This window comes from Hemicordylus capensis, chromosome 2 (assembly GCF_027244095.1).
Source record: "Hemicordylus capensis ecotype Gifberg chromosome 2, rHemCap1.1.pri, whole genome shotgun sequence".
NCBI classification, from domain to species: domain Eukaryota; kingdom Metazoa; phylum Chordata; class Lepidosauria; order Squamata; family Cordylidae; genus Hemicordylus; species Hemicordylus capensis.
Window position 1 is genome coordinate 36062456 of NC_069658.1, and position 24866 is coordinate 36087321.

Sequence of the window (24866 nt, forward strand, 5' to 3'; positions counted from 1 at the left end):
GTCGCATAGGTTCTTTGGCCGAAAACATCTAGTTTTCGTCCCTCTTTATCTGCGGGAGTTGTATGGCATTTGGTACCTTTGGAGGTAGATGCACAGTCTATTACTAATGAGTTTGGCACTGGATGCTTCATAAGATATTCATTTTCTTCTTCTTGTATTCTATAAAGAGTTTCCAGGGGTTTTTTTGACATTGGCGTAAAAGTTTGGATAACTTCCCAAGCTGATTTTGCCACTTTAGTAATTACAGGTAGCATTGGTAAGTATACCAGTTGCAAACCTGCAGCTTTCTTCGTGGAATTGTATACTGAGTCATCTAGGTCTGTAGTTTTCCATTTTAGATCTCAACCCAGCACCTCAGCCATTTCTGCTATTTGTTGGTGATAGGATTTCATCTCTTCCACTGGTGATATAGATGGCATCGCTGCTACATTTTGGCTTGGCACTGGGCCAAACAGATTCACTATATTCTTATCCAGTAGAATCAGTAGCATAATCATCCTCTTCTTCTGAGGAGTCCTCACAGACTACTGCACGGGTGATTGCAGAAGTATGTGCCGTGGTAACATGTCTTTGCTTGTTCTTTTCTGCATCCTTCCTGCTGTGCAACTGGTGTGACCAGGTGAAACCCATCTTGATTCTCTTTCTGATGAGAACTTTCTCCTGTCCCCTCTAGACATGCCCAAATCTCTTTACAGCATCATCTGTGTTGCCATACTTTGAGGTATTGTCACTGTTTGTGTTGCTATGGTGCGGGCCGTGGAACACTCCATTTGTATCTGTGCCTGTGTTTGAATAGATGCTGTCACCTGGAAGTGAGGTGCCAGTATTACTGGAGGTGGCATGAAATTCATTTGTATTGCCGCATCCCGGATTGTAGTAGTAGTTTGCTGCTGGGTGAGGGGACAATACTATAACATTGTCCCCAGAAGAATACTCACAATTTAAGCAGTGGCAAACTCAAAGAGCAGCTGCACAGGTGCTGCAGGTCACCACACAGGTCACACTGGCAAGGAAAGTAGTGGGTACACAGAATGAGGGTGTTTGGGGCATAGCATTTTTGGGGCTAAGAGCACTTTCTAGTAGTGCTACTTTCAGGCATGCCACTCGGTTTTTCAGAGTCTGCTTACAGAATGAAAAGCAGACTGAGCAGGCTAGCGTATGATGTCCCTCTCCCAGACACAACAAACAGAGCTCATGGCCGTCAGTCGAGGGGAATTTGCCCTTGCAATGAACACGCCTTTTAAAGGTGGTTTTTTCTCTTGGAGTTTTTGCACTCATGTGAAGCTCCTTGGGGACTTTAGAAATAGAGAAGTCTCCCATTCTGTGTCTAGCCAATAAATTCCACTGAAGATCAATATTAAATTGTTGCACGTAAGAATTGTTGCTATCCGTCCATAATCTATGCCGTAAACATATTATACTTATCATTTCCCCGTAGGGTTAGTCAAGCTGTTCCGAGTCTTGCCGTTCAATCCGATAGATTTACAATAGTTTTTTCTTTTCTTTTCTAAGGAGCTCAAGTAATCTGAAGAAGTGATTGTTTTGGCTGTCAGAAAGAAACTGAAACAAGGACACTCAACCGCCAATATAAACGAGGAGCTAATGAATTTTACCCGAAGTGATCTGCACAGGCTCAGAACCCAATGTTTATTACTCTTGTGGGATCACTATCCAGATCATGTGCTTTGCATGCAGAAGGCCCTAGGTTCAATTCCTGGCACCTCCAGGTAGGGCTGGGAAAGATTCCTGAGACCTTGGAGGAACTGCCAGTCAGTGTAGACAATATTGAGCTAGATGGACCAATGATCACACTCGGGATAAGGGAGCTTCCTATATTCCTACATTCCAGACCAGAGTTGCTCTTTGTAGAAATGCCAAAATATATTGGATTACAAATAGCCACCAGCCTGCAGTGAATGAAGAATTGTGACTAGCTCTACAAGAGTTGATTCTTTTAGCCACAAATAACTTTACCCAGAGCATAGTCTGAAAGTTCATGACCCAGCAATATCTCATCTTGTTAAGCAAATCTCATCCTGGTCAGTGCCTGGACTGGAGACCTCCTGAGAACCTAATGTAAACTATCTTGAGTTCAATCATGAAAAAGGTGGTCTATATAAATGTAATAATTAAACACAAAATAGTCATATTTTTTCCAGCTACACCATTGCTACAATAATATTTGAACTTCCTGACCAATAGAAGTGTAAAGAGTCATTCCATATGGGACTGTGGTCAGATAACCCCTCTTCCTAAAGTTACCATCAAATAGAAGGGCTTTTTCTATTACTTTCTTGCTTTAGGACTAGGCGGGTGCCTCAGGGCAAAGGGGGTCTACAGAGTTGTTATTTACCTTTAGGACAGCTTTGGCCCACTTAGTTTCCTAATCACTTGACAACCTTCAAAAACCAGCAAGGAAGGCTTTGAAGCAGCTGCTTTTAAGGTCAGGCTGATGTTGGATTATTTCCTTGAGATTTCCAAATACTTTGCATAACTCTTGGGCTTCAAAAGGATTTCAGGGGGAGAAGGCATCATTATCTGCTACTAATGCAGAGGGGAGTGAGCTGTAAGTAATTTGTTGTAAGGAGTGAGTGAGAAAAGGTTGGGTGATAGGTTACGCAGATATTACCTTTACCTTGGATAAATATCTCCAAAAAGATGTCCTAAAAGCTGAACTCGTGCCAAATAGCAAAGGAGTGGGTACACAGTAACCATCTGGAACAGCAGGAATATCCTTGCAAGGAACGCCAGGATGTCATTGCTGGGGAAATTGTCTAGAAAATTCTAACAGAGGAGAAAGGAGTAAGAGAATGACAGATCTGTAGTACTGGGTATTTTCTTCCACTTTCATAACTATGCTATTAAAATGCTCAAGGAGGATTTCTAAATATATAATAATCACTGTGCTCGCAGAAACATAGGCTAAGCTTTAGAAAAGCCGACAATTGCCTGATACACATGATATTCTATTTTCAGTACTGTAGACAGTTCTATATGAAGTTACACATAGCTAAGAGTCTATTTTTTCAAACAGTTGGTTGGACAAACACCCCAATTATCCTTGTTTAGGTCCTCGAATTAAAAACAAGTCCTTGAAAAATAAAAACAAATCTTCATTTTTTGATGACAGAGCAGATTCTTAGGGAATGTTTTTTAAAAAAATAAAATAAAATATGGAGGTTCATATTAGTATCCAAGAAGACTTATGGTAACAAATATGGGCACACCAGCACATATTTAGGGATCTATCCAGATGTTTAGAACTCAGTGCAAAACACCACATATACTGGTATGGCCATTCTTAAGTTATTTTACACCATCTTCATGGTTTTTATTCACAAGGTGAAACTTGCTCTTGATCTTTATGAAAGGATTCAAATGAACAGCTGAGGCTGTGAAGACCATTATAAGGCCATTTATTAGACATGGTAACCATTGTTGCAAATGATCTGATTTATCACAGGCAAGAGGTAAGATCCTGGTTTGTTGGCCTTCTCTGAAATTCCTTTTAAATGAGTTATGAGCCAGGAGCCTGTGAGCTATGATCTCATTCCCAATTACCATGTCAAAGCAAAACAACCAGTCTTCGCCATCTCACCTATTTGTCTAAATCTGTATCAAGATCAGGCTAGATTTTATTAACTCCATACAAGTTAACAAAGCAATTTTGATGCTTTTCTGGTGCAGACTTGGGTTTTATTCCTGAATTACTGGGAGGTGATGCTTCAGCTTGGTGGGACATTGGTTGTTATAAATTATCATACAATAGCCTGTTTTGCTCTGCAGACAAGAGCCCAAACAATTTGGAAAGTGACAAGGCAAGGTAGCTTGCAGCACCACAGACAGTTCCATGGGATATGTTGCTCCAAAAGCAATCAAAGGCAGATTGAGCTCTTTAATACTTCTGAGAAGGCTCCTCCTCCCTTTCCAGGGAGTGAAAGTCTTAAAGGGGCAGCTTGCTAGTCTTGAGACTGGCACTCCTCCTCCTCCTCCTCCCTTGTGTAACCTGGCTATCCTGTTGCTGGCATTGTGCATAGAAGTATCAGGGAATGTAATGGTGTGAGAGGGATTGGCTTTTCAGAGGGCTTGGGATATGAGACTACCATTTGGCAGGCTCCAGTTCTGGGGTCTGGTCCTGTGTCAGGACCTCACTGGGTCTAGGGTTGGTTCTGTTTTCTCAGGGCCAGACTCAGTCAATCCTCTGTTCAGGATGGGGGTCATGACATGGCCTGAAATAGCCCTCTATTGATATGACCTTTATTTTGATACGCTCACTAGTATTTTCTACTTAATAATAATAAACTGTATTTCTTAGCCGTCCCATAACAAATTGTTCTCTGGGCGGCTCACAACAGCATTAAACATGAAATAAAAACACATAACAGATTAAATCATAACAGACCAAAAAGTGGGGGGGGGAAGAGAAAATACAAAATACAATACTAGGCAGTTTAAAAACTCTTAAAATCAGTTAAAAATCAAATTTAAAAACCAAAATATAAAAGGCCTGAGTGAACAAAAAGGTCTTTACCTGGTATGTAAAGGAACAAAGTTATGAAACCAGGAAAATCTCACTGGGGAGGCTATTCCATAAAGGGGTGCAACCATCAAAAAAACCTGGGTAGCCACCCACCTCACCTCGCTTGGCAGGGGCCCTCGGAAGAGGGCCTCTGAAGATCTTACGGTCTGGGTTGGGACCCCTGCCCCCACAACCACAGCTCTTTTCAAGTAGGGCCCTCAAGTTGACCGGTTCAGGACCCTTTGAGTCGAGCTGCCTAGGGGCGGCTTAAATCCGGTCTGGATTTGAGCTGAACCAGGCTAGCCAGTTCCATGAACATCCCTAGTAGTTTGTGATGTCATCCACCCCAATTCAGGATGGTGGATGCATAAAACATTTGAAGCACAAGTGGGTTAACTTGTGAACCGATTTGAACCAAGTTTGCTACAGCTATGGACACACTGGGATATCTCAACAATGTAATTATCCCCTGCTAACTGAGCAAAGAGGCACCTTTTACTGTGGTGATGCTCTTTATTTAGCAGGGGGAGAGTAACTGGCCCTATCCACCCCCAGCACAGTACTTCCAGTGACTGTTTCTGGTGTCTATCTTGTGTTTTTTAGAATGTGAGCCCTTTGGGAGACAGGGAGCCATCTTATTTATTTATTATTTCTCTGTGTAAACCATCCTGAGCCATTTTTGGAAGGGTGGTATAGAAATCGAATTATTATTATTATTATTATTATTATTATTATTATTATTATTATTAAGTGGGCTAATTTGTGAGGATGGTAATTATCAATTAAAATTATAGTGAAAGGAAAGTAGGCAGATTAGTTCTTACCAGAATTTATTTTTTATGTACAATATTGTTTTAGATTTGTGCACAAATCGGGAGTGAGCTGTTTTATCTTATTTTATCTGTTAGCTATTTTATCTTGCTATTTTTTAGTGAGTCTTGTTCTGTTTAAAAGTTGTATTGTGTTTTGAATGAGTTTTATAACCTTATTGTAAATATCTTTGTTGTAAACCACCCAGAGACACAAGTTTTGGGTGGTATAGAAATATGTTAAATTTTTAAAAAAACTGTTTTTCTTGTAAGCTGCCCCAAGCAGCAGTGTGCTGGAGCGTGGGATATAAATATTTCAAATAAATAAATAAAAATTCCAAGCTACACCTGGGAAAATTTTCTCTGCTTTACATGTGGGGAATTTGATACTGCTTTGGGGGAACTAAGCTAGTGTTGCCTCTATAACAGTGTTCCCTCTAATTTTTTTCACCTGTTTGCAGAATGAGTTTTGTTCTGGGCGGCAGTATCAAGGCAGCGTACGTGCACATGCATTCAGAGTGGGACGTTCCTGATTTAACCTGAACGGGATCTAAAATTAACTGCGCAGACATTAAAAAAACTTGTACACACACACACACACACACACACACACACACACACACACACACACGTCCATGCCTTAGAGGGAACATTGCTCTACACCAATATCTTTCCCCATCAAATCACTGCAGATGTTACAAGTATTAGATGAGTATTTTAGACTGGTGCCAATTTGCAGTTAATACCTAATTCTGCCAACAGAGCCTCGGCTAGACAAATCCAGTGTCATTTATATGCGATACTGTCTACAATTCTGGCTTAGTGCCAAGATACATATCAAGCGTAGCCTATACTAAGGAGCAATGGAAAGGTAGATGGAAAAAACGAGAATAAGGAACAAAGTAATATCATTTCCAAGCACATTAAAGGATGCTCAGTGTGCCATAAAGTTCTCCCCTACCTGTTCTATGCACTCTTTGCTTAATGGTGGAGATGGAAAAGCAGCAAAAATTAACACTCCGACGTAGAGATACGTTAAACACACTAGAAAAAAGGCAATGGAAAGATCTCTCACCTGCAGTTAAACAAACAACAAAATCAATTATGAGATATCATTGTATCACAGTTCATCTGAACCTTGACTTACGTGATGCTCCTTGTTTGAATTTACTGTCACCCATGAAGATGGAACTGAATGTTCCGAAGGTCTCCACACTAAATGTGGAATGTGGCTGGATGATAATGGTGAGTGGATACAGTATGACGACGACTTTTAGAGAAATCATTGACATGATGAGAAAATTACTCAAAGTAGATCCACTGAAATTAAAAGGCCAAGTTAGACAATGCTTAACTTTGAGTAGTTTTCCTCATCACGTCACCCAATGTTTTATAAAATACATGCAGTATTAAATTCAACTCCACAAAAAAAAAAAAAAAGCAAATTTAATGCATCTCAACAATAAGGCGTTAAGGGAAAACACTACTTTAATTTGGACCAGAATAAAGCTAAATTATATCGTCAAATTATGCAAAAGATTAATGGGCTTTGTGGGATCAGCTCCAGGTTTTTAAGGGGCCCTGGGCTCTTGAGTGGGCCCTCTCCTGTTGGTTGCCCCCTGCCCAATGGGTGGGGCAGGGGACAACAGTGGCAGCGGCAAAAGACAAGATGCTAAAGCAGAGCTCTCATTGTTCTGTCCATCTCCTCCTGCCATCAAAGTGGGCAGCAAGAGAAGAAGGGAAGAGGTGAAAGCATTTGGGGACTGACAAACATGCTCCCTGCCAACACAGTACTTTTGCCTCTGCCACTTCTCCTCCCATTTCTGCTACCTACTGTAACAGCAAGTAGGAGGATAGAATAGTGGGTGCACCACGTGCCCCAGCTGCACAGTGTTTCCCCGCACCTCTTCTTTCTCTTACCACAGAGAGAGATAAAAAGTAGAGGGCGGGGGGGGGGAGCCCAGTAATTTCACCACAGCAAGAGGAGGAGGAAGAAGAGGTAGCGAAAGCAAGAATGCCTTCTCTTCTCATCAGAGCAAGAGGAGGTAGACCAGGAGTGGGGAAAGGTGCCGAAAGCCTAGCCTATCTCCTCTTTCTATCTCTGCCCCTTTTACATTTTCCCTTAGTGCTGAAGAGAGGCAGGAAGCTCTTCAGTTCCAAGGAAAAATTAAAGGGTACCAGGAAGGGGAGGGGGGTGCCAGCCTGATGAGGAGCCTTTCCATTGCGGTGAACCCTTGACATTTGCCCAAGAATGCCACATGCTGACATCAGGCCTGGGGTTTGGGATCAGATTCTTGGTCCAAAAGGAAGTCTTAATAGAAGGCTCCTTCTACAACAAAAATTGCCATTGTACTTTACTTCATACATTTTGGTTTAACATAAGAATGGTCACAAATTGCATTTCATACCCTTTGGCTCCACCATTCATATCACCTGCCGCCATCTGTCTATATCTAGTCAACATTCTGTTTCACACAGGTATCTGGTGGGCCACTGTGTGAAACAGGATGCTGGACTAGATAGGCCTTGGGCCTGATCCAGCAGGGCAGCCCATGTATTCTTTTGTTTTTATCTGTCTATATCCACAGTATTTGGGGTGGACAACTAGTCTTGCAGTAGTAAGAATTAATTTCCCCCTTTGCTAAGTAGGGTTTGCCTTGTTTGTATGTGGCAATTTACAGGCATCTGGTGACAATATGTGGCAATACACAGGCATCTGGTGGGCCACTGTGTATAACAGGATGCTGAACTAGATAGGCCTTGGGCCTGATTCAGCAGGGCTGTCCTTATGTCCTTTTAAAAAATCTTAGTTGATATAATAGCGACACAATATGCATGATGGATCTGCTACAATACTTCTCTCCAGACCTTTCCCCCTCTTTCTATGTTTTAATTTATGCAATGAAAAACAGTCTGGAGAGGTATTGTTCTTATCTGCCTATATCCACAGTATTTGGGTGGACAGCCAGTCTTGTGGGAATGAGGATTAATTCCTCCCTTTGCTAAGCAGGGTTTGCCTTGTTTGTATTTTGGATGGGTGATTATGTGCAAGCACTGTCTGCTGGACAGAACATCTAATCTGCATGGAAAAGGTCCCGAGTTTGATACTTGGCATCTCCAGGTAGGGCTGGGAGAGATTCCTGCCTGAAACTTTGGAGAGTCGTTGACCATCAGTGTAGACAATACTAGATGGACCAATGGTCTGACTTGGTTCCTATCTATAGATACGAGAAGGATTCAATGCAACCGGCTAACATGGCCAACCCTTTGGAAGTTATGAACATAAGAAGCTGTCTTCTACCAACTACCATCAGATCATTGGTCCAGCTACCCCAATATTGTCTACTCTTGTCTGGCAGTGGCTTTTCAGTCTTGGGTCTTTCCCAGCCCTGTTACTTGAGTTGCTTTAGCTGGAAATAGCAGAGTTCAAACCTCGGGCCCTGTACTTGCATAGCATGTGCTCTACTGCCAAGCTACGGCCCCTCCCATTTTAGTCAGGGCCACTTCTAAAGCATTTGCCAGTGCCATGACAATTGACACTGGCATTTGCCAGTGCCATGGCAATTCTGCTACACTAGCTGCCGAGCAAGGAAGCACACCATGCTTTCAAATATAGTTGCAGAGGGCTGACCACCTACCACTTTTTATACGTGCCCCAATCCTCATCTCTCTCTTACAACATGCTGCTTGTTTCCCTTCTGACATTATGTCTCCAGTTGAAGGGAAAAACCCAGAGTGCTGTGCTATAGCAGCGAAGGGAACAAGGAAAGCAAAGGTGGGTGTGGGGTGGGGAGGAGATAAGGACAATATAGGGAAAGCAAATGCCTTTCCTGGTCACCTTTGCTATTCACCACAGGCAACCATGTGAAATGAGACAGTTGAAGAAAAACAAGTTGCAGGCAACAGGAGTCAACTTGCTAACTGACCAGACCTTCACTGTAGTTATTAAAATGTATTGTGTCATTGTCTAGAACGCCAGACACAGATCAGCAGCCCACCATGTAAAGAACTGTACAAACACATCATAAAAACTGTGGCTCTGGTCCAAGACATTGTGTAAGCATTACTTGGGAGAAGGAATTTAAAAAGGCAGACTGTCAGAAGAGGGGTGGTGGGGGAAGAGAACAGAAATGGAAAAATAGACAGACACCCTTCAACTCAGGATCCCTGCATAATCCCTGCAGTGACTATGCAATAACCTGTCTTAATATCTTTCCCACCTGCAGGTCTGCTTGAGAGTGAAAAAAGATTGTCCTGATGAGAGAAGTGGCATAGGACGAGTGCTCAAGGGAAGGTAAGACAAATAGCTTTTGAAGGACTGGGAATCACTCCTTGTAATCCCTCATGACAAGTATTATAATTGAGAAAAATGGGATGAGCTATAGGTTTAACTCAGACGTGGAGACAGTCAAAGGAAAATAGAAAGCTGCCCAATACAGAGTCAGACTATTGTTCCACCTAACTCAGTATTGCCTAGATCAGTGGTTCCCAACCTGTGACCCAAAAGGGTACAGCAGATGGTATGTGGGGAGTGGGGTGGGGAAAGAGATAATGCATATGTAATAAAAATCAACATCAGCCTTCTCATTGGGCATTATCACATACTGTGACAAGCGCAATGTGTTTGTGAGTGAGGATAATAAGTTATTAGAAATAGCTGCATTTTTAATGCCCCTGGATATATGTTGACGCCTTGATATATCTTTGACTCCTATCAGACATAGGCTATGTTAACAACTTTTAGAACAATTTGTTTACATGATGGTCTGCAAAAGCTTTTGATGATGATGTAGTGGTCCGCATAAAGGAAAAGGTTGGGAACTGCTGGTCTACATTGACTGGCAGCAGCTTCTCCAGGGTTTCAGGCTGGAGTCTCCCCCAGCCCTACCTGGAGATGCCAGGGATTGAACTGTCAGGAGATTCTTACTTTTAGTGGCTGAAAATATTTCACCAGCTTAGCTTCAGACCAGGCATAAGCTTTGTTCAGGTGTTATTCTGTTTGTATGTGCTGCACCAAAGTACAGCATCCAAACAAGTGCACTTGTAAGCCCCATCCCCTGCTCACGATGAGGACAGTATTTTGGCTACTACTACCACCAATATTTATATACAAGGGTGTGGCCTTGCTGGACTCAAAGAACAATTTCCAGCTGTTCAAGCTCATGCACGGCCATTGACAACTCTCCTCTCATGCTAAGACTCCGAACTCACAAAGAGCGACTTAAATATACAGCCCCGGCCCTGCCATGCTACTCCTGAAAGACCCAACAGTACCACCATTGGGGTCCCCACCAACTCAAGCCCTAAGGCTGCAGCCATCCCCAGTCTAAAGAGAAAACTTTCAGCTCACTCCTCTGACTTCCACTCCGACTCTAACTATTACTTGGACTCAGAGAACAAAGGGAGCACAATTGACTCCATCCTGCACAGTCGCCTCTCCCTACTCTCAACAGAATCAAATAACCCAACCTTAGAGAGTTACACCAACCTAGTGAGGGAATTACAGAATTACTTATTCCATAACAACTACCCACCCACAAACACCTGCACTGATCCAAACCATGGTTCAACTCGGAATGCATTCAGGCCAAAACAACACTCATTGCCAACTATAAAGCCAGCATTAGCCCAGGGACCACACAGGCTCTCATCAAACAGAAGAGGCAATATAAACTTCTTAAACATAAGAGACTCTATGAAAGCCAACTGGTCAAACCTAATGTAACATATACATAAGAACATAACATAAGAGCAGCCCTGCTGGATCAGGCACAAGGCCCATCTAGTCCAGCATCCTGTTTCACACAATGGCCCACCAGATGCCTCCCGGGAGCCCACAGGCAAGAGATATGTGCATGCCCTTTCTCCTGCTGCTGCTCCCCTGCAACTGGCACTGAGAGGCATCGTGCCTCTGAGGCTAGAGATGGCCCACAGCCACCAGACTAGTAGTCATTGATAGACCTGTCCACCATGAATTTGTCTAAGCCCCTTTTAAAGCCACCCAAGCTGGTAGCCATCACCACATCCCATGGCAAGGAATTCCATAGATTAATTATGCGCTGTGTGAAAAAGTACTTCCTCTTTTTGGTCCTAAATCCCCCAACCGTCAGTTTCATGGAGTGACCCCTGGTTCTAGTGTTGTGAGAGAGGGAGAAAAATTTCTTTCTGTACACTCTCTCCACTCCATGCATAATTTTATACACCTCGATTATGTCTTCCCTTAGTTGCTTCTTTTCCAAGGTAAAGAGCCCCAGATGCTGTAGCCTAGCCTCATAAGGAAGGTGTGCCAGGCCCCTGATCATCTTAGTTGCCCTCTTCTACACCTTTTCCAGTTCTAAAATATCCTTCCTAAGATATGGTGGCCAAAGCTGTACGCAATACTCCAGATGTGGCCGCACCATAGATTTGTATAAGGGCATTCTAATATTAGCTTTATTTGTTTGTTTGACATATTTTATACCTCCCAAAACTTATGTCTCTGGGTGGTTTACAAAGATTAAAAAGTAAAACATTAATTAAAAACAAACAAAAAAATTTAAAATCAAGAAATTTAAAACAATTTAAAATTTCAAAACAATATTCTAAAAACAACATTAAAACAATCAAAACAATATCAGTTAAAAGCCTGGGTGAACAGATGTGTCTTTAAAGACTTTTTAAAAGTTGTCAGAGATGGGGGGCTCTTATTTCACTAGGGAGCGCATTCCAAAGCCTTGGGGCAGCAACAGAGAAGACCCATCCCTGAGCAGCCACCAGACGAGCCGGTGGCAAATGCAGACGAACCTCTCCTGATGATCTCAATGGGTGGTGGGGTTCATAACGAAGAAGACCTTCTCTTAAATACCCAGGGCCCAAGCTGTTTAGGGCTTTATAGGTTATGACCAAAACGTTGTATTTTGCCTGGAAACATATCGGCAGCCAGTGTAACTCCTTTAATACGGGAGTAATATGGTCTCTCCTAGATGACCCAGAGACCAGCCTGGCTGCCGCATTCTGGACCAACTGTAGTTTCCAGACTACGTACAAGGGCAGCCCCACATAGCGCGCATTGCAATAATCCAGTCTGGAGGTTACCAGCAGATGCACCACTGTTTTGAGGTCTTGTTGAGAAACGGACACAGCTGGCGTATCAGCCGAAGCTGATAGAAGGCACTTCTGGCCACTGCCGCAACCTGGGACACCATGGAGAGACTTGGATCCAGAAGCACCCCTAGACTCTTCCTTCTGGGGAAGTGTGACCCAATCCAGAACAGGCAGGTCAAAATTGTCTCTTGAGTTCCGACCCCACACAATGAGTACCTCCGTCTTATCTGGATTCAGTCTCAGTTTGTTATCCCTCATCCAGCCCATCATTGCCTCCAGGCAGGCATTTAGGGAGGTTATGCCTTCTGATGATGTTTACATTGAGAAATAGATTTGGGTGTCATCAGCATACTGATAACACCCTGCACCAAATCTCCTGATGAACTCTCCCAGTGGTTTCATGTAGATGTTAGACAACATCGGAGACAATACAGAGCCCTGAGGGACACCATACAAAAGTTCAGATTTTGAAGAACAACAGTCTCCAAGGGACACCATCTGGAACCTGCTTGAGAGGTAGGAGCGGAACCACTGCAAAGCAGTGCCTCCCACCCCCAACCTCCTCAGACGCTCCAGAAGGATACTATGGTCGATAGTATCGAAAGCTGCTGAGAGGTCCAAAAGGACCAACAGAGTAACACCTCTTCTGTCCGTTCCCAGTTGCAGATCACCCATCAGGCCGATCAAGGCAGTCTCCACCCCATAGCCAGCCCGGAAGCCAGTTTGAAATGGGTCTAGATAATCCATTTCCTCCAAGACTATCTGGAGCTGGGAAGCCACCACCCTCTCAATTACCTTGCCCAGCCACAGAAGGTTGGAGATAGGCCTGTAGTTACTCAGCTCTGAGGGATCCAAGGTAGGCTTCTTTAGAAGCAGTCTAATAATTGCCTCATTAAGACTAGGAGGCATCATCCTACCTTCCCTCAGAGATGCATTTTTCTTTTCAATTCCCTCCCTAAGGATTGCTAGCATGGAATTAGCCTTTTTCACAGCTGCCACACACTGAGTTGACACTTTCAATGAGCTGTCCACTACGACCCCAAGATCTCTCTCCTGGTGAATCACCAACAGCTCAGATCCCATCAGTGTATATGTGAAGTTGGGTTTTTTTGCCCCAATGTGCATCACTTTCCACTTGCTTACACTGAATCCCCAGTTTGGAGAGATCTTTTTGGAGCTCCTCACAATCTGTTGTGTATTTAACTACCCTAAATAGTGTAATCTACAAATTTGGTCACTTCACTGGTCACCCCAACTTCTAGATCATTTATGAACAAGTTAAAGAGCACTGGCTCCAGTACCGATCCCTGGGGGACACCACTTCCTCCCTACCTCCATTGTGAAAACTGTCCATTTATTCCTACCCTGTTTCCTGTCCTTCAACCAGTTACCAATCCACACATTATTTTGTCCCCTTATTCTATGACTGCTAAGTTGACTCAAGAGCCTTTGGTGGGGAACGCTGTAGAAAGCTTTTTGAAGTCCAAGTATACTATGTCAACTGGGTCACCTCTTTATCCACATGCCTGTTGACACTCTCAAAAAACTCCAAAAGGTTAGTGAGGCAAGACTTGCCCTTGCAGAAGCCACACTGGTTTTCCTTCAGCAAGGCCTTTTCTTCTATATGTTTAAGAATTTTTTTCTTAAGTATGCTCTCCATCAATTTATCTGGCACCAAAGTTAAGCTGACCAGCCTGTAATTTCCCAGATACCCCCTGGATCCCTTTTTGAAAATTGGAACAACATTGGCTACTTTCCAGTCCTCTGGTACAGAACCTGATTGTAGGGACAATTTACATATTTTTGCCAGGAGATCAGCATTTTCACATTTGAGTTCCTTCAGAACTCTTGGGTGGAAGCCATCTGGCCCCAGAGATTTGTTAATTTTTAGTTTTTCAAGACAGTTCAGAACATCCTCCCTTGTCACCTCAAATTGGTCCAGTTCTTCAGCTGCTAAATCTGAAAACCTCACTTCTGGAGAGGACATATGGTCAGTATCCTCCTCTGTGAAGACAGATGCAAAGAACTCATTCAGCTTCCCTGCAATCTCCTTGTACTCCTTAATAATCCCTTTCACACCCTCATCATCTAAAGAACCAATCGCCTCCCTGCTAGCTATATGCTCCTCCTTTTGCATCCCTTATTGTTTCCTTGCATTGCTTTTGCCAGAGTTTATGTTCCTTCCTGCTCACTTCATTTGGGCAGGACTTCCATTTTCTGAAGGAAGTCTTCTTCCCTTGTATAGCTTCCCTGATTCTACTTGTTAGCCATGCTCACATCTGCCTGAACTTGGTGGTACCTTTCCTCCTTCTTGGTATACATTCCAGCTGTGCTTCATTCCACCTCATTCAAGCAGTCAGAAATAAAGACTCAGTTCTTTTCTGGTGCATCACCACGAACCACCCCAGCAATGGCCTGATGCACCTGGACAGCTTCATTCCACCTGAGGTTTGGGAACAGCACTTAGGCGAACTGTATAGAGAAGAAGGAGGAGGAGACCCTCAACATGATATAGAGGAGGCCCTGAACATGATGTGGAAGAACCTGCCCGCATGGCCATCTGTGATGACAAAAGAGATCATGGACTTTATCTCCCAATTGAAACCAGGAAGGCTCCTGTTGACCCCATTCCCTCAGAGCTAATTAAAAACAACTCAGCATGGTGGGCCCCCATTCTGGCCTTGCAGCTCACATATATTGACAGGCACGGGCATATCCCTGGACTGGGGGCTAGCAGTTATTGTTCCTATCTTCAAAAAAGATAGAAGGGATGACACAGCAAACAACAGAACTATCAGCCTGCTCAGCACAGTCAGTAAGACATCTATACTGGAAACTAAGGGACTGGCTGAAAGCCTCCTAGTGGAGAAGCTCTGCATTCCTCTCTATATCTTCAGCCAAACTGTGCAGAAAACTAGAAACAGCCTTGATAAGGAGTAACAATGGTGCTTGCTACTCCTTATTCACACCCTCCACAATGATACATCCCTCAAAGTGAGATGCAACCAGTGTCCCCTCTAAGAGGGATTCCCAGATGTTGTTGATTACAACTCCCATAGTCCCCAAGCAAAAGCCACTGCAGCTAGGGATTCTGGGAGTTGTAGTCAACAACATCTGGGGATACCTCCTGGAGGGAACACTGGATGCAACCCCCAGCGTCACCTTTAAAGTGTTTTCTCAACCTGTAAGGGCGTTAAGCAGGCCTGCATACCGGCTCCACTCCTGTTTAACTTTTACATAAACACCATGGTGGGTCATCAAAACAACTCAGACTTTCACACACACACCCCAAGCTCGTGGACAAAAACATCTCCACCCTGCTCTATGCGGAGAACACTGCAATCCTCTCTAGGACCCATATATGTCTCAGAAGAGCCCTGAGAGCCCTCACTCAATACTCTAAGGAGAATCAAATAGAAATAAACTACCACAAAACCAAAATCATGGTCTTCACCAAGAGTCCAAAGACAAACGTATGGAACATAAATGGGCATACAATCAAGCAAGTAAAATACTTCAAATACTTGGGGGAGGTCCTCCACACCTCTGGCACCAGGAAGACCCATGGCAACCATGCCGCATTAAATGCCTAGAGGAGTGCTGCCACCATACTAAGATTCTTCCACACAGGAGGAGGACAATACATACCAGCAGTCCTTAAATTCTTTGAACCCAAGTCGCTGGCCCAACTCCTCTAAAGATCACAGCTGGGACCCTTCTCCAACTTTGTCCCTCTGGAATTTGTCCAGGCCAGGTTCCTAAGAGCAACATTTCAAGCAACCCGTTATGTTTCTAATGCCGGTCTATGACTGGAGACAGGCCTGGTGAAAGTGGAGACCTGAGTATGGCTGTCTATACTCAATTATTGGCTAAGACTATCCTTCCTCCCAATAGGCCTAGCCCCCACCCACCCCAATGCTACAGGACAATTACCAATCCACCTGGAAATGAACTCTGGTAGCAAAAATAGCATCACTTTGGCTATCCCCTACCCACTTCCTCCCCATGGGCCATGAGTAGACCAGAACACTCCTCAAACAGTGCATAAAGGACATAGAGCACCAAGCTGAACTAGGCAGGGTCCCAAACGCTTATCTCAGAAAGTATAACACCACCTGCTGTTATAGCAACACCTGCTGTTTATCATATGCAGCTTGAAGTCCACAATCATAGAAGGACCTTCACCTTTGGTGAATAGGGATGGGCCTGGACCGGTCCGGGGGCCATTCAAAAAGCCTCCGGACCGGTCCGGACCTATAGCACGCACAAAGGACTCCTGGGCATTTTTTCAAGCAACATCGGGGAAGGGGCGGCAGGGAGGTGTCCTGCCGCCCCAATTGCTCTAAACATTACGGCGCCAAGCGGGAAAGCGGCAAAGGGGTAAGTAAACCCTCCCGCCACTCTTAAAGGTACCCCCCCACCCCAGTGCTGGACTGCAGTTGGCGGTTCCGTGCACACCCCTATTGGTGAAGCACTTTGGTGCTCTCCCCTTGGCTGTACTAGATGGAAGATACAGGAAGATCCTTTACTTGGAACACCTGTGTCTATGTGACACCAGGCAAGTCGAAACCACAGAGCATGTTCTTCTTCACTGCCCATTCTACAGAGACGCCGTCAATACCCCCATTCTCCCACAACTGACTAAGTTACCCAGCTGCTCTGATCAATTCTATACCTCCTTGTTACTCTCTGACTGCAAGCCCTCTATAATACACAACATTGCTAAGTTCTGCATAGCTGCATGCACAATTTGCCAGACTCTGACCACCAGTAAATGCTAACTAGATGCAGTACAGAACCCAATCTATAATTTATGGACCATTACATTTTATAGTTTTCAGTGTTAATTCTACAGTAACTTTAGCCCTATAGCCTTTACTTACAGAGTTTAGCTATCCCACAATTTTAAGAGTTTAAACCCATACAGTTCTAACCTCTTTTAATTTGTAAAAACTTTTAGGCTCCTATAGTGTTATACTATAACTGCTAATTCATGGTGCTTACAGTTTCTGTGCTCTGGTTGCCTTATGATGGCCAAAAATTGTAATACAGACCTTATATAAACTGTATAGTTCTACATAAATGGTTCTAACCATCTAGCAATTTTATAGCTTTCTTGCTGTTTATACTCCCTCGACTTTAATAGTTTTCAACAGCTGCCACTGTTATGTTTTCTTGCCTTATGCTGGTCAAAATCTGTAATAAAATTGATAGATATATGGCTTCTGTCTCTTTTTCATTCTCTATTCAGACAAATGCTGTCCTTGTGATAAGCAAGGGGGTAGGGTTAAAGAGCATGTCAGGGTGGGATGAACAGGGGCACTCTCATGGAGGCAGTACTCAGGTACAGTGACTATAGGTATAACAGCACCTGAACAGGGTCAGCAACTCTTCCAGAATTTGGTGCAACTACTACAGGGAGTGTGATAAGAATTACTTCTCCTGTGTTTTCCTAGTTCTAGTTGTATCACAAATTATTATTTGTTATGTTGTTTTAATTGCACCCTTTCCTCAAAGAGCTCAAGGTGACCTACAGGGCTCCCTTTCTCCCCAATTTTATTTTCACAAGGCTCTGAGGTAGATAGTGATTGGTCCAAATAATCTAGACTACGGATTTGAATCTGGTTATCTCCTGATCCACTACACCACACTGGCTCTCCAACTAAGAATGATTTTGGTTGAATGTTGGTACTAGTTTCTGAACATTAAGAGAGCTAGTCTATGTAGGCCAGTCAGTGGATAGGACTATGCACGGGGGGTTCACATACCAACCAGAGTCTTACTAGGCAACTTGGACCAGGTCTCTCTCTCTCTCAGCTTCAGCCCCCTAATTTGTAAAATTAAAATAGCAGCTGTACCTCAAAGAGTTGGTGGGAGGAAAAGCAGGAAGAATATACAACAGCTGCATATGCATAAAACCCTTAGCATAAAGACATGTTGTTTGAACAATCCAATATTCTGTCCAAGGTAATAGTCAGTTATCTGAATTATTGCATTGAAATAAACAATTCCACTACTGGCCATATTCATATCCTGTGGGGGCAAGTTTCATAGGCTACTTATTTAGAGTTTTAAGTCTACTGCGCATTAATCTCATTAGATGCCCTTCAATTCTAGTATGAAGTGAAACAGTACACATGTATTCCCCATCTACTAATTCATAATTGTACGTGTATGTATTTTATCCTTTTCTAGCATTTATTTTGTAAGCTCATGAGCTCCAGTGCTTTTTAGCTTGTCCATGTAAGGAAGGCATTCCATACTCCTGATGACTTCTGTTGCTCTGTTCAATCCTTTTTCCAGTTCCAGTTCTCAAGGGGCATTATGATATCATAGAAATTAGTGCACAACAAAGTCATTATTTGCTATAGAATCCATATGTATGCATTTTTTGCAAGAATGCAACTTACAGTACAAAGCATGACAATCATGATACAATCTATTAAATCGGAAGCACATTAAAATGGGGTGTTCTTTCAGTTGTCACATGCACCGCTGTGTCTTTTTTGGCACATAATTCACAAGCTGAAGAGTGAAGACGAAATGCAATTTTGTATCTCAGTTACCATAGTCAGCCCTTCAAATGGACCTCTGGCTTCAATGAATGATATAGTGGAAATTTATGGTTAGGGAAACACTACATCTCAAAAACAGAGCATAACCAAGTAGGAAAGCTGATATGCAGAGATGTTTTTGTGGGGGAGCACTTTATCGTGTGAGACTCCATCAGCAGTTTGAAGTGGGGCAATCCAGACAAGGTTTACCCCCTCATTTGCTGTTTGCAAGAACTAGGACTAGCACATAGTTTCTTTGTAATTAAATATTGGGATACGGCACCATCAAAGCAAGTGGAGCAAAAATCACAGTGATGTCGGCATTACAATAATAGATGCAGCACCTAAATGATCTAATGTACTCAAACAATGGGAAAGAGGAATCTAGACTAATCCTTGCTTAACAATAACAATAATCTCAATACTCATAGTTACCCTAGGTCAGTATTATTATCTCCATATTATATTTGTAGGCATGGATGTGATGGGAGAAAGACAGTTTAGAAATAGTGGATTACATCCAGACTAGTATTGTGCTAACGTAATGCTGTTGTGCTAGCTTAAGGATGTAGGGCAAATATGCTGTTCAAAGAAAGGAACACCCATTCCAGAGAGCTGGTATTGCCATAGTGAGCATGAATTGTCCCCTCTGCCAAGCAGGGTCTGCAATGCTTTACATGTGGATGTGTGACATGTGAGCACTGCCTGCTGTAAGATATTCTGCTTAGAGCAGGAATAGAAAACCTATGGCTCTTCAGGTGTTGCCTAAAACTCCCATCAACTCTAATCACAGTCTACTTTGGTTGGGGATGATGGAAGTTGTAGTTCAACAACAGCTGGGGCACCAAAGTTGCTTACCCCGGCCTTAGGGGATGGGACTACAGTTGAGGGGTATAGCATCTGCTTTGCATGCAGACGGTCCCAGGTTAATTCCCTGGCATCTCCATTTAGGGCTGGGAGAGACTCCTGCTTGAAATTTTGGAGAGCCACTGCCAGTGAGTGTAGGCAATACTGAGCTAGATGGACCAATGGTCTAATGCTGCTTCCCATTTTACTATTTCTTGCACCAGTGGAAGAGGCTGACACAATGCACAACAGGTTGCAAAATCTGTACGTGTCTCGGAGAAAGTATTCCTCTAGTGGTTGCACGACATCATGGAACATTGCAACACTGCACACTTCTGAAAACTTCATAAGTGTGCACAACTTATCTCATTGTACTAGTGCTACACTAGTCTGGATATCAGCCAGTATGTTGGTGGATGGCATGCAGATCACATGGCAAGGGCATGGCTGAACTGACATCTGAACCAAAGACTTCTAACTCAAAGTCCATGCTCTTGCCTCACAACAGAAATCAGACCCACTAATGTGAGCAACATGGGTCTCCAAGATCCGTTTAAGTATATTAAAGATTATTGCTTCATTTTTCTTTTGCAACTAAGCTTCTGGACATCATGCTTGTAGGGGGAAGTTGGGAGATGTAATGGCAAACATTCTAGAGATCTGGACGAGGCAAGCACAATTAAGCCAAATGTCCTTATGTTTGTTTCATCTTTTTGGTTTCCCCATATTATAGTGCTTTCTCTAGAAGAGGTTTGAGATTAGCTGTTTCAGAATATGAAGTGAGCATGTAGTATAACATGCTCCCAAACTGAGGATTAGTTTACCTGGCATGCTCAACAAATGATATGCAAACTAGTTTAACTGTATGCAAATGAATAAACAGCAGCACTCTAGATCAATTTCTAGAATATTTATCAGAGCAAAACAAGTTGGCCATCCCTACTACAGTATAAATGGTTTCCTGCAAGTTGATGTTCTGAGATAATTTTAGTTCATTATGTATGTTCCATCTCTTTTGTTGGCGGGGGGGACGGGACTGCAGTTTTGTTAATTTGAAATGGGGTGGGTGGGAAGAGTCCTCTCTTAGTGGTTATGTTTGATTTCCATTATTATGGCATTCAAAAAGCTAAAACAATAAATATTGAAGACTCCCACACATTTCTCAGGGCATGTCCTCATTGTTATTTACTTGGGGGAATCAGATGCCATATTTCAATGCATGTGATCCCCACAGCACACATCTGAAACATGTGCAGGGCTCTGCTGGTAACTCACTACTGAGCCACACAGTCAATCATTCTAGGATACTACACAATCAGTATGCAGTTGCATGGTTATGGCAGAGCACAAGCGAGCAGGGGAGTGGAGAATGGCAGTGTCATGAGGAAAGAGACAAGAACATGAGCCTTTTTTAGATCTGCATATGTCACAGCTAGATTCAAAAAGCAGCTCAGCCAAAGAATGGTTTACCATCTGCAGATAAAATTTTTTCATGCAGTTACTTACGTTGTTTTCCTGGTTCTTGTTATTCTTAAGCATTGTAATGACACAATTATGAATAAAGAAGGCCAGAGTCAGCACCCCTGTAAGTTGAGGAAACAGGTTCCTGAACTCTGGAGAAAGAAAAATAAAGATTAGGATGATCAAAATGACTGCCATCATCTCCACATTAAATACCAGCTCTATGGCTGGCTGGCTGAAGGGAGGTGACCTGGCATTCTAGAACAGATGAGTTTGACACCCATAGATTGGTGAACAACTGCTATGCTTGGATCTGTGGTCATCTTTATAGTTTTAGCTGTTCCAAATTCAAACTGGGGAAACGCAATTTCCTGTCTGACTGAACAAAAATGGAGGTGGAAAGAGGAGGCAAGGCGGCTACAGACAGAAAATATACCAAAGAAGCAGTTTCACAATTCAGAATACGGGGTAGGAAAACTATGGGTTAATTTGGAACAATATCATTTTTAATAGGATCTTAAGTATTATAAAGTGAGATAATGCCCTAGTTTTGTTTTTTAAATGCAATTTAACATTTTTCTTTGTTTATAGGTTTTTTAACCCACATTTCTCTGCCAATATAAAGGGCCAAAACAGTTAACAATTACTATTTATAGATCACTTCTCAACAAAAAAAAAATTCAAAGCAGTTTACATAGAAGCATAATTGTGGTTAAATAAGTGGTTACTTATCCCGGTAGAGTTACAACTACCCATTACAGTCTTGCATTATTGTTTGCAAAATGATACCAACAAAATTTTCTGTCCTCATAAGCACTCTGGAACATGACCAACCCCATCCCGTACAATTTCTGTTCTATTTCCCCTTGAGGCCTCATTCCAAGATCTCTATTTGATCTTCATGGTGGAACAAATGAGGCAAGGATGGGGTATGAGCCATTCTGGCAACTGGGGAAAAAGCCAAATGAATGCCCATCAATAGGTGTTATGCCTGGAACAGGAAAAGCTCTGCTACTTTGGATATCATTTATAGAAGGTCATAAAGCTAGAACTGCTGCTGTTTCTCCGTGCTTGATAAGTGTGACACCGCACTGAGTTGGCATGTATTGCAAAGAGAAGGCTAGTCCTAGACAATACAACACACGTTTGACTCCATGGCACTGTATTCATAATTACCTTTGGAGTGTCTTTTTTTGATTACCAACAAACTGATGCATGGGGGGGGGAAAGACCTCATTAAGCACATTTTGATTTTACTACGCTGCCCCAGCTATGAATTATCCAAGCGGATTCACAACCACCCATTACAGTATATGTTACACAATTTTCTGCAAAATGTCACCAAGTCTAGAAACTTTTCAAGTTCAGAAACTGAAAGGACTGTCACCAGTCCTGAATGAATTTAGTCAGGAGTAAATCTCCATGACTTGAACAGAACTTTCTTCCAAGTAACATGTGCTTAGGCTGAGGGTGTAAGGGTCTTGTATGAGGGTGGGCAGGACAAAATAATGATGCTGCTATTGTTGCATTGTTCCTTAGAGATAGCATTTTCCTAGCAAACCAGAGTAGTTTAAAATTTGGGGGAAATTCAACTCCCTCCCCCGCTCTTTCATCCCCAGGAAGCATTCTGTTGTGAAAGTGGAATGTGGAATGTAGCTGCATGAATGTCAAGGATCATGCTGAGTTAGTGTCTGCATGATGCCAACCAACAGAAAAAAATGGGGAGGGATGAAACTGATCCACGGATGCAATCTTAAAAATTATTTGAAATCTGCAGATGAAACTTTCAATATCCAATCTATGTAAGTCAGATGCTTAAGAATTTAAGTTCAGTAAATCTGTTCTGTCTTGCAGCCATGGATCATACTAGTTCCTCCTCTCTTTTGTGCTTCAGAGTAGGTGCAGCCTTTCATTCCTAACTTGGCAACCAACCCAACCTAACTCATTCTCCCTTCCCTGCCCACCTAATAACAGGCCATTTTATGTACTTTTAAAAGGTTATTTTTCACTTTTTCATAATAAAAATTCAACGTTGAGGCTGAGCACATCCCTGCTGCCACCAGTTGAGCATAGGAGTGCTTCACTAGCTCGTTTGGTGAAGTCACGGTGAACACCCCCTCCCAGATTAGTGTCTCTGCCATTTTCTAGACTTTCAAATAATCAATGTGCTGAAAATTGACCTCAGCCCCTGCACACCAAGTCAAGGTTGGTTCCAGCCCACCAGGATGTTTCAGTTGTGCACCCCTGCCCTACCAGTTCAACTAACTAACTCTTTCATCCACTGTGCAGGAACAGAATATGGTGCCAGACTGGGACATGTAGTGCAGAGAAGAGCTGGTCTTGCAGTAAACAAGCATGAATTGTCCCCCTTTGCTAAGCAGGATCTGCCCTGGTTTGCATTTGGATAGATGACTGCACATGAGCACTGTCTGTTGTAAGATATCCACTTGGGGATGAGGCCGTAGCTCAGTGGTAGAGAATCAGCTTGCATAGAGAAGGTTCACTCCCTAGCATCTCCAAGTAGGGATGGGAAAGATTCATGCCTGAAATCTTAGAAAACCACTGCCAGTCAGTATAGACTATACTGAACTAGATGGACCAAGAGTCTGAGTTGGTATAGGGCACCTTCCTATGAGTATACGTACAGTGCTACAGCAGGAAAAGTTCTAATATCTGTTATCTGAAAAGGCCAGGGAAACATAAAGGAAAACACGAAACACACCCACTACATTGTTTCTGCTCTCCACAATGATCCTACAGATTTTGTTGCTTTTGTTTGACAAAGGCAGGTAAAAAACACAGTGACTGCCTGCTTCGTTCAACAATGGCTCTCGAACAAGGAGGCAGTTGCCCACCCACGATCTAATAGAATGCCAGGGATGACCTTCCAGTGTTTGTGGTACTGGTCTGATTAAAGTCAAATCTGGATTCACCAAGATGCAGTTGCTGGCCTGACATCTGTTCACATTCACAAACAATTCATCAAAGTGGAATAATCCCCACCCCCACCCTTTTTTGCTCAGTTTAGCTAACTATGCAGACTATAAACATTCACAGATTAAGTGCGCCAACGAACAGTAAAATCTGAGCAGTGTTTTCTGACGACAGCCATCTGGAGGTCTTTCATGGAACAGCTCTGTGCTGCATGCTAGAGCAGCTCAGGGAGAAGCAAAACAGATATTATGGCAGCCACGGGTAAGGTATTTGCCCATAAAAACATTCTGCATGGACCCACTCACATACAAATATGCTTATCATGCTAATCCAGTGATCATCACTATTTTAAAGGAGGGGCTACTTTGGCAAACTATCTTCAATGTGAGAGCCATTTCCCATTGCGCTGACCTCCACACGGTACTGCCCCTTTCTCACAGTGCTGGGAGGGCTCTTTAAGAGAGACAGAGACTTCCCTTAAGAGCTCTATGGGGAAAATGCTGGAAAGGGCTACATTTGTCAGCACTCTATGCACACTTTCTAAGATGGTGCAGGGGCTCAAGCCGGCTAAATTTCCCTTTAAAAAAACAACCCTTGGTGCTGGGCAAAGTGCAGCACTGTATGGTGAGAATGGTAGTTCAGAGTATTCAGCTTTGGCCA

At 43.0% G+C, this 24866-nt stretch overlaps 1 protein-coding gene across 9 annotated transcripts in view; it reads right to left on the reverse strand.

Moving 5' to 3' along the window:
* SLC38A9 (solute carrier family 38 member 9) overlaps positions 1-24866 on the reverse strand; it is a 110578-nt gene that overhangs the window by 42635 nt on the left and 43077 nt on the right. For all 9 annotated transcript variants that reach the window (XM_053298267.1, XM_053298268.1, XM_053298271.1 and 6 more), the window contains 3 exons: positions 21318-21424; positions 6290-6403; positions 2636-2784 (listed from right to left, as the gene is read on the reverse strand). In XM_053298267.1, coding sequence (XP_053154242.1) covers positions 2636-2784; positions 6290-6403; positions 21318-21424 — 370 coding nt within the window. The remainder of the gene's footprint in view (positions 1-2635; positions 2785-6289; positions 6404-21317; positions 21425-24866) is intronic.